This window comes from Channa argus, chromosome 4 (assembly GCF_033026475.1).
Source record: "Channa argus isolate prfri chromosome 4, Channa argus male v1.0, whole genome shotgun sequence".
Classification (NCBI taxonomy): Eukaryota; Metazoa; Chordata; class Actinopteri; order Anabantiformes; family Channidae; genus Channa; species Channa argus.
The window spans coordinates 9340604-9353565 of NC_090200.1; the positions used below are offsets into that span (position 1 = coordinate 9340604).

The window sequence follows — 12962 nt, forward strand, 5'->3', positions numbered from 1 at the left end:
ACAGCAGCTGTGTCATATCCTTCGTCTGATTGTTATAATGATGCTTTATGTATTTATATTTATATTTGTTTTTATTGCTCCACCTATCATTTAAAACTGAGGTGAAGTTGGAACATTAATGTAGACTTTACCTTTGTTATGGATGATGGCTTTTATTGTTACGTGCTCTTCCACACCACAGTTGCTACATAGACAGTTTGCATTGTTGGCATGTGTGACAGTAGTTGTGGTAAAACTACTGAATTCTTTGCATTTGCATCAGTTTGCCATATATTCATCTAGTGCACCCAATGTCTTCCTGGTATAAGCTTATAGGGGCGAGTGTCGCTCAGGAGGTTGAGGTAGCTGCCACCGGATCCAGGGCTGTTCCTGGTTCTAATCAGATATTGAGTGTTGAAATCATCTTCTCCCCACTGACATATCACTGCTCGCAGTACTGACCTGTGCCTTGTGGAGAGTTACAGATTGACCATGGCACAGTGGTACCTAAGTAAAATCTACTGCACCACCCCTTTAGACATTGTGTGACATAAGCCTTGTAGCTGTGCTACAGCTTGTCTGTGCTATACAACAAATGGTAGAATAGTTATAGCATAGTAATAGAGGTAACTGTAACTCCTTTCTGCGCATCTCACTATGCAAAATACATCAGTTACGTGTCAAATAAATAACCACATGTTGATCTAATATTTATCCAAAAGTACCAATTTTCATATCCATTTTTTTAATGTGCTCCACATCATTTAATTAACATGTAATAAGTCAGGAAGCAGGAGATTCAAAAGCTTTTTGCAAAAATCGGACTTTTACCGTCTAGAAACAAGAAGGGTTCTTTATGGTTTTAAGTGCCCTAGATAATGTCCATTTGTGATATTTCTATGTGAGGAATAGTTCATTAATGCATTAATGAATAGTGCATTAAAATATTGGTACTATATTGGTTCTCCACAGAAATATGAATATAATACCTTAATGATTAATAACGGTTCTTCCACATGTGAGCATACCGTCTTTCAGTGTCTACAAATTTATTGCAAACTTAATATTTATCAAAGACTTATGTTGTAAAAGCTCAATGTGTCCCTTTGCAATTTTATGCGAAACAAAACATGGATGGAAGCTGGTGAAGTTGAACAAACTCAGTATAGTAATGTGTAAGCCAATAACCTTAAACTCATTCAAATATGAGCCAGATCACACCTAGTTTGTTTTGGAGGACATGAAAACAGGTAGTCAGTCTGGCATGCTGCCAGCTCTCCATAATCCATGAGTCTAAATGGATAAATTGTCTCATGGCTGTTTTGACTCCACAACAGACAAGCACACTTTTCCCGTGCCAGTGTAAGGGGGTCATGTCACTATAGACCTTTTTGAGGTAATGTGAAACAGTTACACGTTGCACCTCCTGTCGTGTTTTGTTGTGGGATTGGATGGGCTTTTATAAGCGTGGGTGAACAACCTAATTGTTATTTTGACACCAAAAACGCTGTGTCCAACGTTAGTTTCCACTGGGCTTTATATAACTCACTGCTTTATTTCCCAATTCAATGCTGAAAGTGGGTGTTGAGTGGGCCAGCATCCAAAGCTTCAGCTCCTCTTGAGTAACACTTCATAAAAATCACAAGTCCTGTCCAAGTAGAACTAGAATGATTGAGAAACATGCACATTTCCTTTACGAGTGGACTAGAGAACCCCGCTATTTGGAAAATCATGAGCCATTCAGAGATAAGTAGCCTTATCTGTAACTCAGTGGTTTAATTGACAGTGCTCAAGTAACTTTATTTAAGACTTATTTTTATTAGAACTTAAGGGGAAGTCGGGTGGTTAATCTATATGTGTGTTTCCTGCACATAGTCTATTCTGACTAAAGTGGCAACTGCTGTTTTTCCATTCAGTTTCTAAAGAAGATCATGCTGCATTTTTATTTTTTTTTTGTTATGGACTAATTTGTTCCATTCTGAATGGGCTGACCCTCCACCAAATGTATGTATGTACATGCACCATATGATCCTGGTAGGGGCATATACATACAGCACATACAGTGTTTATGTATATACATGCACTATATGTGAGCACATTCCAGGCACAGTCTCAAATCTCACTGTACATTTCTTTGAATTGCACATCCGACTTGCCTGAACACTCAGTGCCATATCCTTCATTCTAGCTTTATTTAATAAACTCTAGCATTGTTTAACCTTAACCTCTAAGCAGCAAAATTGTCTGACTACCTCATTGTGCGTTTTGTGTGAATAGGTGTTTTGTGTAATGGCCAGTTAAACACTGGAACTTCCCTTCCCCCTATGATTAATAAAGTTTTCGTCTATCATAAAACATAGTCCTGAGACAAAAGAAAAGGGTGTACCTGTTCACGACTTCCTGATCATGTTCTTTAACTTGCCAATGTTATGTTAATTCATATAAGATAATATGCGATAAAATATCTTAACATATTATACAACATTAAAGGGACCAGACACATATATTTGGCATATTTACTGCAAATAATATGTGAATATACTAAATTGAATCTATCATAGATAAGAAGTTCTTACAGTTTTCTGAAACGATGAAATAAACAGACAGTGAACATTTTTATTGGTCATGCTGATGAAAGTACAGTACATTGAAAACTTTAGCACAGCTGAGTGCTTTTTTGTTGTTGTTGTTGTTTCCAAGGACAAGAATGAACTTCGAACCTCTAATCATTAGTGTACTTTACATCACAGCTATCGGTTTTGCAAATTCATAAGTTTTTTTTAAATGTATTTGTTTATTTTAAACAAGAGTGTGCATATTGCATAAAAATCAGTGGAAATAAATCAGGTTCTGGAAAGGTGAGAAGCAATCACAGAAAAAAACAAATCTTATTTAAAAAATATACAATGTATGCAACTAATAGTTAATAAGCGAACATTTGCAGAGTCACTGATTTGGATCTTCAACTCTAAATATAGCACCCAAAATTGACCATGTGCTGTTCATTTAACTGTCACTGACCCTGACATGACAAGGTACATTACCTGATAACAGGATGATTGAACTGCTGGCTATCATGTGGCTCATCTGTCACAGACTATTACTAAAGTCCAATGTCAATCACTTCCCTGGCCTGTACTTTGGTCAATCTCCATAACGATAAAAGGGTGCCGGCCAAGGTATCAGTCCTGAGTGATAAGGGTTCACTTAAGTGTTTACACTGCGGGCATGGCTGAGCTCATAGAGTTCGCTCCTCAAACAAATGGACAGCCAGAGCAGGCGGGACAGCCCCATCAGCCCATATTCATGCTCCGAGACCAGTGTTATGCCCCTGAGACCCTATGTCTTACAGGCCTGTCAGCACTCAGGCCACAGGATCAGTGGATTAAACATTAACCCCTGATCTGGTCCCTCTCTCTCTCTCCACCACACACAAACACACACATTAAATGATCACGCAAAATCTTGGAAAGAGCTGGATGTCTCGTTGTCAGGGATCACATGTGCACGAAGACTTTGTGGATGAGGATGGTAGAGTGGGAGAGTTTTGTTTATGTAAGTTGTTATTATCATGTGTTCATATTCTGTTTATTATGTTTACCAACCGTAGTATATAGATGGTAGATGGTAGTAATATGGGTTTTGTTCCGACACAGCAGCTCCATCAGCATGTGTTTCTTCAGCCATGTATGTTCTCTACTTGGAAATACAGTATTTCCAGTTTTTCTTTTTTCTTTACACACCTCATGTGTTGGTCTTCCTCCTTCTTTGCGTGTGTGTGTTGTGATCAAACTCTTTGCTGACCCTTGTTGTGGACAGCATAAAGCCTTATTTAAAGCCGCAGAGTCAATGGTTGTGTCATAGAGGCTGAGATATTTAAACCCTCTCAGCAGTCAGCTGTGGCCAGATGCCTATAATCTGGCTATATGAATATATGTCGCAGGATTACATATGATGATCCCCTTTTAAGTCTCTTACTTTTTGTTGATCGATATCATTACTGAGTCTGTCACTTTACATTGATAGCAGTGTAGAAGACCTCAGACACCTGTTTAGTTGAACTTCATCCAGTTCTGTGCTCTTCCCTGTTGGAGAGATCTGTCTACAAGCCTGTGTCATGTTCAGAGCATGTTTATCTGGCCCAGCCTCTTTCTAGCTGCTTCTTTGTGTGTCTGTTTAATGTGGGCCTTGGCTGCAGTTGATGTGTGTAACATGGGGGGCTGGGAGGCCACCCTGTGTAGAAATCCACTGGACTGTATGCATTATGTATGCTCCACTCGCACGTCTGTCCTTGTGATCTATGGTATGCATACTTGCTAATACACATTTAACCTACTTTGCAACAAAGCTCCACTGAGTGAAGTGAGAGTTATTCTACTCTGTAGCTGTTTTCACATGCCTGCTGCCCGGCGCTGCTGATTGTAAAACCTGATCTGTGTGTCGACATTGCCATGGCATCGTCATGGTGATCCGTGGTGGTTCTTGACTAGAGGTCTTTTGTCATTGTACCACCCCCTCCCCTCCCCCAGTACTCCATCTTTAGACTAAGCCCAACTCTAAAGCACACACAAACATGTATGACCTTGCTCATCTTCCGCTCAGTGTGCAGAGCCCTCAGCAGACTCGGTTGAGTGAGCTCAAGAGAGGTCTTGACCTACGGGACAAAGACTTGCCTTTAAAGCAGGGGCTGCTGTTTCTTTCTTTCCCTGCGTCTTTGGCTCACTCTATCTCACACTTTGCTGATGAGGACTCTGCAGTGTAGCTCAACTGATGTCCCTCTCCACCCTTTCTCTTTTTCTGTCTGTCATTCCCTGTCTTAATCCAGTGGAACTCTACAGTTTGCAGCTAAGCAGCTTGGCGTGTTTACATTCTCAAGTTTTATGTTGGTGCCAACACAAGGTTCGCCTGGTCTATTACTTCATAGCTGCTGGTCATGAGTTCAGGAATGGACTAGCGTCATGTATGTTATTTAAATAGACAGTAGTGTCTAGAAACATATGTCGTTTTTACTGACCCGAGGGGAATAAAGTTCCATATACATTTATTTGCAAGTGTAACTAACATATAATTAATAGACAGCATATGTGTTGGTCGAGCTGTAGCCAAGAAGCTTCTGTAGTTCTCCTCAGGAAGTAGTATCCTAATGAGACAGTGCCTGGTGAAGTGAGTTTATGAGTGTCCTCTAAGGAAAGACCTGAGGGTTGGGAGCTAGCAGCTGAATGCTAAAGAGCCTTGCTTTATCCTAGCAGAGATCAGAACACCGTCTCCATACAGAATCACAAGTGCATTGTAGAGTGAGTAGCTCAGCGCCTGTTCACATGCTGGGCTACTTAATACGTGAAGTAACGCTTTTAACAGGTGGGAATCTCCAGGGTCTTTACAGTATTATGACGTATTATATCACATGCATATGTTTTTCTCTTGCCTTTTGACAGCATATTACACCTGTAAACCTTGAGATAAAGACCCTGTTACATTACTGAGGTCTTAAATGGATACAAAGCATTTAATAGTCCCATGTGTTAGAACATGCACATTAAGTTTCCATGAGCCTTATTCTACTTATACATGTTTCAGTACAGAAGTGCAGATGGTGATTGCTTTGTGCATTTAAGTTGGGTCTGAATTGGGCAACAAACAAGAGTGACATAAACTTACAGCGGTGTGTACTTATGTGATTAGCTCACTGCTTATCTATACGCACAATCAACTGTAGCATCCCACTCGGCTGGACTTTGAGCCGCGTATTGTTGTTGTTCTTGTTGTTGGTGTTTTACCGGTTCTTGCTCATGCTGCACCTGTTCCCCCTTTGCTTTTTATTTCAAGGAATATTAATCAAGTAAAAGACAGGTAAGTGTATTATCAACACTCACATACCACTTATGAGTTGCAATCAGAGATACCTAATTTTACAGTATTTGCCCTTTGCACTCTTGGTGAAAGTACATGCACATGAGCTGTAGTGTACTTTCCCTAGCTGTTTCAGTGGAATATCAATGATTATTGTCATACCAGCCTGTAAATAGACTAAGTCGGGGACTAAGGCTAGAACTGTTCTGACCATGTGGTCAGTGTGTGGTTTAAAATAGCCTACACTTATTTTACATAGTACAGGGAAAGCAAAGGTCTAAGTGAATGCAGTCGTGTAGAAAGGTGGGAATGACTGACAGCCAACAGTGGCTGTCCTATTGTCATATGACCACTCTCACCCCGATTGCCCCCCCTCCTTTGGTGTTCTTAATGGGGCCTGATAAAAGGGTTTATTGAAGATTGACCCAGTTTACATGCGGATGTATGAAGTTTTAATATGCAGTGTAAGGTCTGTTTGGTTTGTGAGTCTTAAGTTAAGCCAATGAGGCAAGCCCATGTGTTTCATGGGTTTATTTCATTGCACCTCCCAATTCCCACTGTGCAATTCAGCAAAGTCTCACATGTCTATAGTTGAAGCCGGTCTGTCACGTCTCTTCTAGCCACACTCAGACCCAACCATCCTATCAACCCCCTCAGCCCAAGCCAGCCCATTGACCTACATTCATTATTTTACATGTCTCTGTACCTTACGCGCTCTCTGTTCTCTGCCTTGTTCTTTTTGTAGCCTTATGAGGTTTGTGAGGATATGGTTACTGCATTTGGTGAGCTCAGCTCGTAGGACTGGAGGGGCTTGTGTTGTGTCATAACATACTCTTGGTCCTTTGTGTCCTCTTGCCCTCTGACCCACTATAGCACTGTATGTCACCTGTTCGTGTGAACAACCACATACTGCATCATCACTACCGATCAATCCTAAATGCATTAGCCATTGCTGTTTATAATTATGTGCTCTGAAAGATAATGCAATATTATTGTGTGCACCATGTGTCTAAATGCATGGATATGTATATTTGATCAGTCTGTCTATCACTGAAATATTTCCTCACCGCCACTAGAAGGATTTGAACTAATTGAATGTATCTACAGTTAATTTACTCAGTGGACCCATAAAACAATTGTACAAATGCTCATTTTCCCAGTTGATAAATTAATTAATTACTGTGTAGATCCTTTTACTTTTCCTCTAGTGTCATCATAAGGTTGACATTTGTGCTTTTGTTTGAAATCCCAACTTGCCGTTACTGTTCAGCACACTGTACTGCTGTATCTGAACACTGCCTCACAGAGCTGCTACCATTGATGGAGACACTAAAAATAAAAACATAGGTGACCTTCAAATGAGTTATTATCTTGTTTTCCTCTGTCTGGCTGCTTGAAATTCCATCTGACCTTTTTGTCCTCTGTCTTATTGCTGTCCATCCTCCCCCTTTCCTGTGTCTCCAGTCTGATGAGTGAAAGTGCCAGCAGCCCGCTCCTCCACCGCAATGGTCGACATGGAGAGCCACCGTCATCCCCCATCTCCGCTGGAGGACTCGGTGCTGGGCAGCCCCCTTTGCGCCGATGACAACTTCATCGGTGGCATGGAGGAGCTCCGCAACATCTCCCAGTCCATTGACAATGATGGCCTCAGCTCCTTTGATGTCCCCGAATATCAGTGTTCCAGCAACGGCTCCGAAGGTTCCACTGTACTAGGTAAAAAGGCCTTATAGGGATTGAATTGAAATGTCCCTTTAGGCCATTAATAACATGGTGAGATAATAATATCGAATTTGCTTGTCGCCAGCAGTTCACTGTACTCTCCTTGCAACGTTGCTGCAGTTATTGTCAGAAAAGGGGTAATTTTAGCCCCTTAATTCCTACTTTGCTCAAACTGAATGTGCATGCACTTTAATTTCTTGCCTTGACCTACACAAGACTTTGCTACAGCCATCTGAAAAGGGTCTATTTTACTCAATTTATCTGACTGAACCATTTATTCATGCCAGTGTCTCTTGATCAGTTTGCCATTTTCTGTCATCTTTCTCCTTTCTTGCAAGCCTTATTTACCTTTTATGTTCTGGATTTACCTGTTTTCACTTCCATGCCCCCCCCCACACACACACAAACACACACACACACACACATATACATAAGGAATTCACATATTCTTCAGCCACCATGCAACACCTCTCAGAAAACATCCACTTTGCTGCTATGTTTCCCTTTTGAATCGTCATGTGGTAAATTTATGCTACTACCAAATCACACATCAAGTGAAGAAGCAATGAATAGTGTCTTAAAATAAACATATAATGGAACACAGAGGGTTTAAGTGCAAAAACAGGACAGAAAGGAGATACTAGCAATGAGAGTCAGAATTATAGACCATACAGCTACATCATGTGGAAATATGTGAAATGAACATTGTTCTGATCTATTGATTTTTGAAAGCCTTTGTTATATATGATGATAAAAAGAGATGGAGGTACTACTTTTGGCTCGAAATAGGAGGAAGAAGTGTTTGGGATTATAGGTAGGTCACGGGGGCACAGGCATTTATGGATTAAATGCTCAGCAGCTGGAGTGTGCATTTATTACTGAACCTAAACTTCATCAGCAGTGCATGATTTTTCATCTGTCAATAATCCGTTCAACTATCAGTTCTCCAACATAAGGAAAACTTTCCACAACAAAACACAGCTCCAGCTCTACTGCCAAATGCCGCTTATCCCTCGTCTGGCACCTCTTGACCGACTCATGTGGCTTGACTTAGTGCCACTGTTTTGTGTCATTTCTTCCGTGCTGTCTGTGTACCAAGCACATTCTCACAAACCCTGATCCCTTTAAAAGGTGGAAATAGAAAACTGTTGGCAGCCCATGGTAAACCACATGGCCATTCTTCCATAAGGAAGATCAGTAATACTACTCCATGGTGCTATGCTTGTGACAGTCAACACACCCCAGACAGCATTCTCATTTTGCTGGGGAAAGAAATGGCACTGTGATGGAACAGGCTGTTTTTGTTGAGCAAAGAGGTCAAACTGTTCTTGAATTCCATTAGCTCTCTGCCGCAGGGAGATGAGAAATGTTCAAAAGGGCAGTTATGCTTGCTACTCTGCATTTGACTTCAGTTATTCAAAATATGGACCCTGTGTTTTTTTTGTTTTTTACTGATTGTGAAGACGGTGTCCGTTTCTGTTGTCCACAGATTCTATCTCCCCCAGAAATGGAAATTAGTTTATTAGTTAATTAGTTTGTGTTTGAATGGTCACATTAGACATTATAAACACTTTTAGCCAGTCTTCTCAAAGGCTTGATTGTTTTGCACTTGAGAACTATGCTGTTTGTTGGGTTGATGAAAATTCCCACAACATACACGAGCATCATATTTATGATGTAATGTTCTTACATCATGGTTTTGTAGAGAGCAACTTTAGCACAACAAACAAAGGCTGTTCTCACGCGATCGGGCATGTTCTCTAAATACAGAATCCTGCATAAGATTAGGATTGCAGGTATAATGGAAATTAGAGATATCAACTTTATTACAGATATTGGTAATCTCCCTGAATGAATGCTTTTCAAATATGATCATACACAGTCTAGGCCAATCAGAGCCATGATCTCATCTTATTGGATGTGCACTGAACTAGTTGGCAAAGTCTGAGCAAGCACATGATCCTTTCCACAACTTTTGAGGTTAAAGACCCTTTATGTTTATCTGTGCATAACTGTAGAAAATGGCCTCAGATTGGCTGTCAACATGCTTAACCAAACACACGCTTGTGCTTTGTAGATGCTCTGACGCCAGCATCCAGCCCGTCGTCGGTTGTATATGGGGTGGTATCGAGTCAGGAAGACTTCTCGTCTTCCTCCTCATCGCTCAGTCTGGAGTGTCGAGTGTGTGCTGACCGCGCCTCGGGCTACCACTACGGAGTCCATGCCTGCGAGGGCTGCAAGGTGAGACAAAGGTTAAACATGTTAAATATAGTCGAGCAAGAGGTTCTATGTTTAAGTTTTATTTTAATAAATGCGATGTTAGAAGGTGGAGATTCCGAGGCCAATGCAAGGATTTATGAATACGCAGTTGGACCGACAGTTGTTGAAGGACATTATTGTGAGGGCTGACTGAATAAACATTAACCAATTTAAAGAAAATAGCATAACACATAACACAAGAAGGACCGGGCCAGAAATCCAAAAGGGAGTGTGTCTTGTGACCACTGATAAACATCCAATAAACATCAGAATAACCAGACTCGTCCTTCACAAGTGGTCTCTCACTAATCTTTCAGTTAATTGTTTACCAGTCATGTTGAAGAACAACCCAAGGCCGTTTTCTAAGAGGCACCAGAGGACAAAGATAGCGTAACCAACCTATGTTGGTGTGTCAGCATTCTCACTCTTTTGCTGAAGATGTAGCGACTGAACCAGGAAACCCCTCAGCCCCCTCCGTGCCGTAAATGCACTCAGTTGATTTAAATGCACCGAGATATCAGTGAGTATGAATGCCAGCAAGTGATGTGTAAAATCAGTCCATCATGTAAACATGCTGTTAAATTTTAGTGAACCAATCCTCCAATGTCAATATTTATGCAAGTGTGTGCTGTTGTAATATAATTATGTCTCACTCAACATTCAAGCAGTTGCGAATATATTGTGTATACATGTAGCAATACTGAACCATGTCTTGCGTTGGTATAAACCAACAGGTTATCACCCAAGTCAAGGTGAATTTGTTAAGCTTATCATCTACGTTTAGGGGGGGAGGTCATTTAAGGATGATTTAGTTGTTTTCTAAATTAGTCATATTTTCAACAACCCCCATGCAAACACTGATGCTCAAAATAAATCTGTCCGTGTCCAGCCTTCTTCATCTGTGCTTTAGACCTCCACTATTAATGATTGGCTACTTCAGACCTCTGTAAAACAGTAATGATGTTTTAAAACATTTTTCAACCAAGTGCTTTAGAATGATGACGCTTGTAGCCCAGAAGAGCTGTGTTGGGCTGATTTGTTTTAAATTTGTTTTTGTTTTTTTTAAAAAACAGAGAAAAAAGAAAGAGAAAAATTGTCTCTACTCTTTTCCACGAGTAGAGACAATTTTTCTCTATCTTTATGAGAATTGTTGAAAATTCCATTTTAAAAATCAATTTAGAAAATGGCTGAAGTTATCCTTTAAATGTGCATCTATCAAAAGTGACCTGTAGGGTGCCAGAAAATGTCGGTGAAGCCTCAGCTTATCAATCAAAAAACCTTTAAAATTTCAAATTTTGCCATCTGTTTCCCCAGTTTAAGGTACGTTGTGTTCCTTGCAGTTCTTAGGATTTTATTCATCACTGTGTACTGATAATTGCTTTGAGCTGACAGTGAAACATATCAGCTGTTTAAATTAGAATTTGTTTCCAACCACTTGTTATTTACCAGGCATGTAGGAAAAACCGTAACATTTTTATGTGTAATGTCGAATAATTGGCAGAAAAACTTTTTTTTTTTTTTTTTTTTTGTCCTTTCGGCTTATCCTGTGAGTTCAGGGTCGCCACACCGGATCATTAGTCCACATGTTGATTTGGCACAGTTTGGCGCCAGATGCATTTCCTGACACAACCCTCCCGAATTTCTACCGGCCTTGGGCCCAGCACTGCACGGCTGGGGATGGGGATCGGCTGTTGGGGGTACAGCGTGTTTCGATCCTCCGACCCACTCTACCACCTGAGGCGTTGTCCCCGTCCACATGTTGATTTGGCATGTGTTTTTACGCCGTATGCCCTTCCTGCCACAACCCATTTTATCCGAGCTGGGGACCAGCACATCACATGTACAGTATATAGCATATATACATACACACGCCCTGGATTAGTAATTGGAGGAGGCTGACCTGCTTATACGCTGACCCACACAGTGTTGGCGCAAAGCCCATTTGGCCTCAACTCCAGTTTTGTCCTGGCATCGTGCCATCCTATTTAATGTGTGTACATGTGTGCATGCGCACGTGTCGCACTGGGGGTTAGTGGGTGAGAGACAGTCAGTGTTATATAATACTCACATGATGGTTGAATGCTTGTGTAATACTGTCTTGTATGACTATTTGTGTGTGTTGTGTGCACACTGCGGGACAGCTATGGAGAAACCTGCCATTAGCATGGCTTTATATGTTATTAATAGTGGTGGACAGTAACGAAGTACAAGTATTTTGTTACCGTATTTAAGTACATTTTTCGTGTACTTGTACTTTACTTACGTAGATTTACTTTTGACTACTTTGCATTAACAACAGCTTCGACTCCTCATTTATGTTCATTACCATAATTTAGGTAATGTCCAAACCTGAAGCAGCACTGGTCCACAGAAAGGGACAGATAAAAAAAAAAAAATAGCAAAGTACTTTTCTTACTTTTTAGTAAAATAGAAATCATGTACCTAATTACTTAAGTAGAAATTTCAGCAAGTACTTATACTTTTACTTGCTTGTTTATTTGTACTTAAGTACAGATTTTGTTTACCTCATCCACCACTAGCTGCAACCATGACAATTGGTGTGTCTATTGCTCCCCAAGCTTACTTCTTTTTGAAAAAGCTGTGTACACAAGGAGAAACTATGAAGCTACTATGTGAACACTGAAACACACGATTCATATGGGAATAAAATTGCTGCTTTTCTGATGGCTACTTTTATCTGTTACTCTTCTGTTTTTATGAGACTGTGTGTTTTACAAATGCTAGTGTTAGTGCTCACATTTGCATTTGTCATCTTTCTTTTTCCTCCAGGGTTTTTTCCGGCGAACCATTCGCTTGAAGCTGGAGTATGACAAGTGCGAACGTCGCTGCAAAATCCAAAAGAAGAACCGCAACAAGTGCCAATACTGCCGCTTCCAGAAGTGCCTGTCAGTGGGCATGTCCCACAACGGTGAGTCCTACAGCGGATGGCTTGTCTGGCCAGGTCTTCAAGCTCAGCAGGAACAGCAACCGACACACACCCAGACACACACACACACACACTGCTTATAAAAACACACTACTTAACAGAGTAAAACAGCTGTGTTGCCAAGAAAGGTTGAAGTTGCATGCACACACATAATTAGCAGAAATTAACAAACAGTTAAGTTGTAGGTTTTTATGTTGGGACAGGCCAC

At 40.7% G+C, this 12962-nt stretch overlaps 1 protein-coding gene across 2 annotated transcripts in view; it reads left to right on the forward strand.

The window, feature by feature from the left end:
- Positions 1–12962, forward strand: part of pparab (peroxisome proliferator-activated receptor alpha b) — a 30337-nt gene that overhangs the window by 6764 nt on the left and 10611 nt on the right. Inside the window, exons 2-4 of one of the 2 annotated variants that reach the window (XM_067500460.1) lie at positions 7294–7542; positions 9626–9789; positions 12598–12736. In XM_067500460.1, the coding sequence (XP_067356561.1) occupies positions 7335–7542; positions 9626–9789; positions 12598–12736 (511 nt within the window). In that variant the 5' untranslated portion in view covers positions 7294–7334. Of the gene's footprint in view, positions 1–7293; positions 7543–9625; positions 9790–9854; positions 10328–12597; positions 12737–12962 lie in introns of those variants that run through there. The other variant, XM_067500461.1, reaches the window with a different exon arrangement.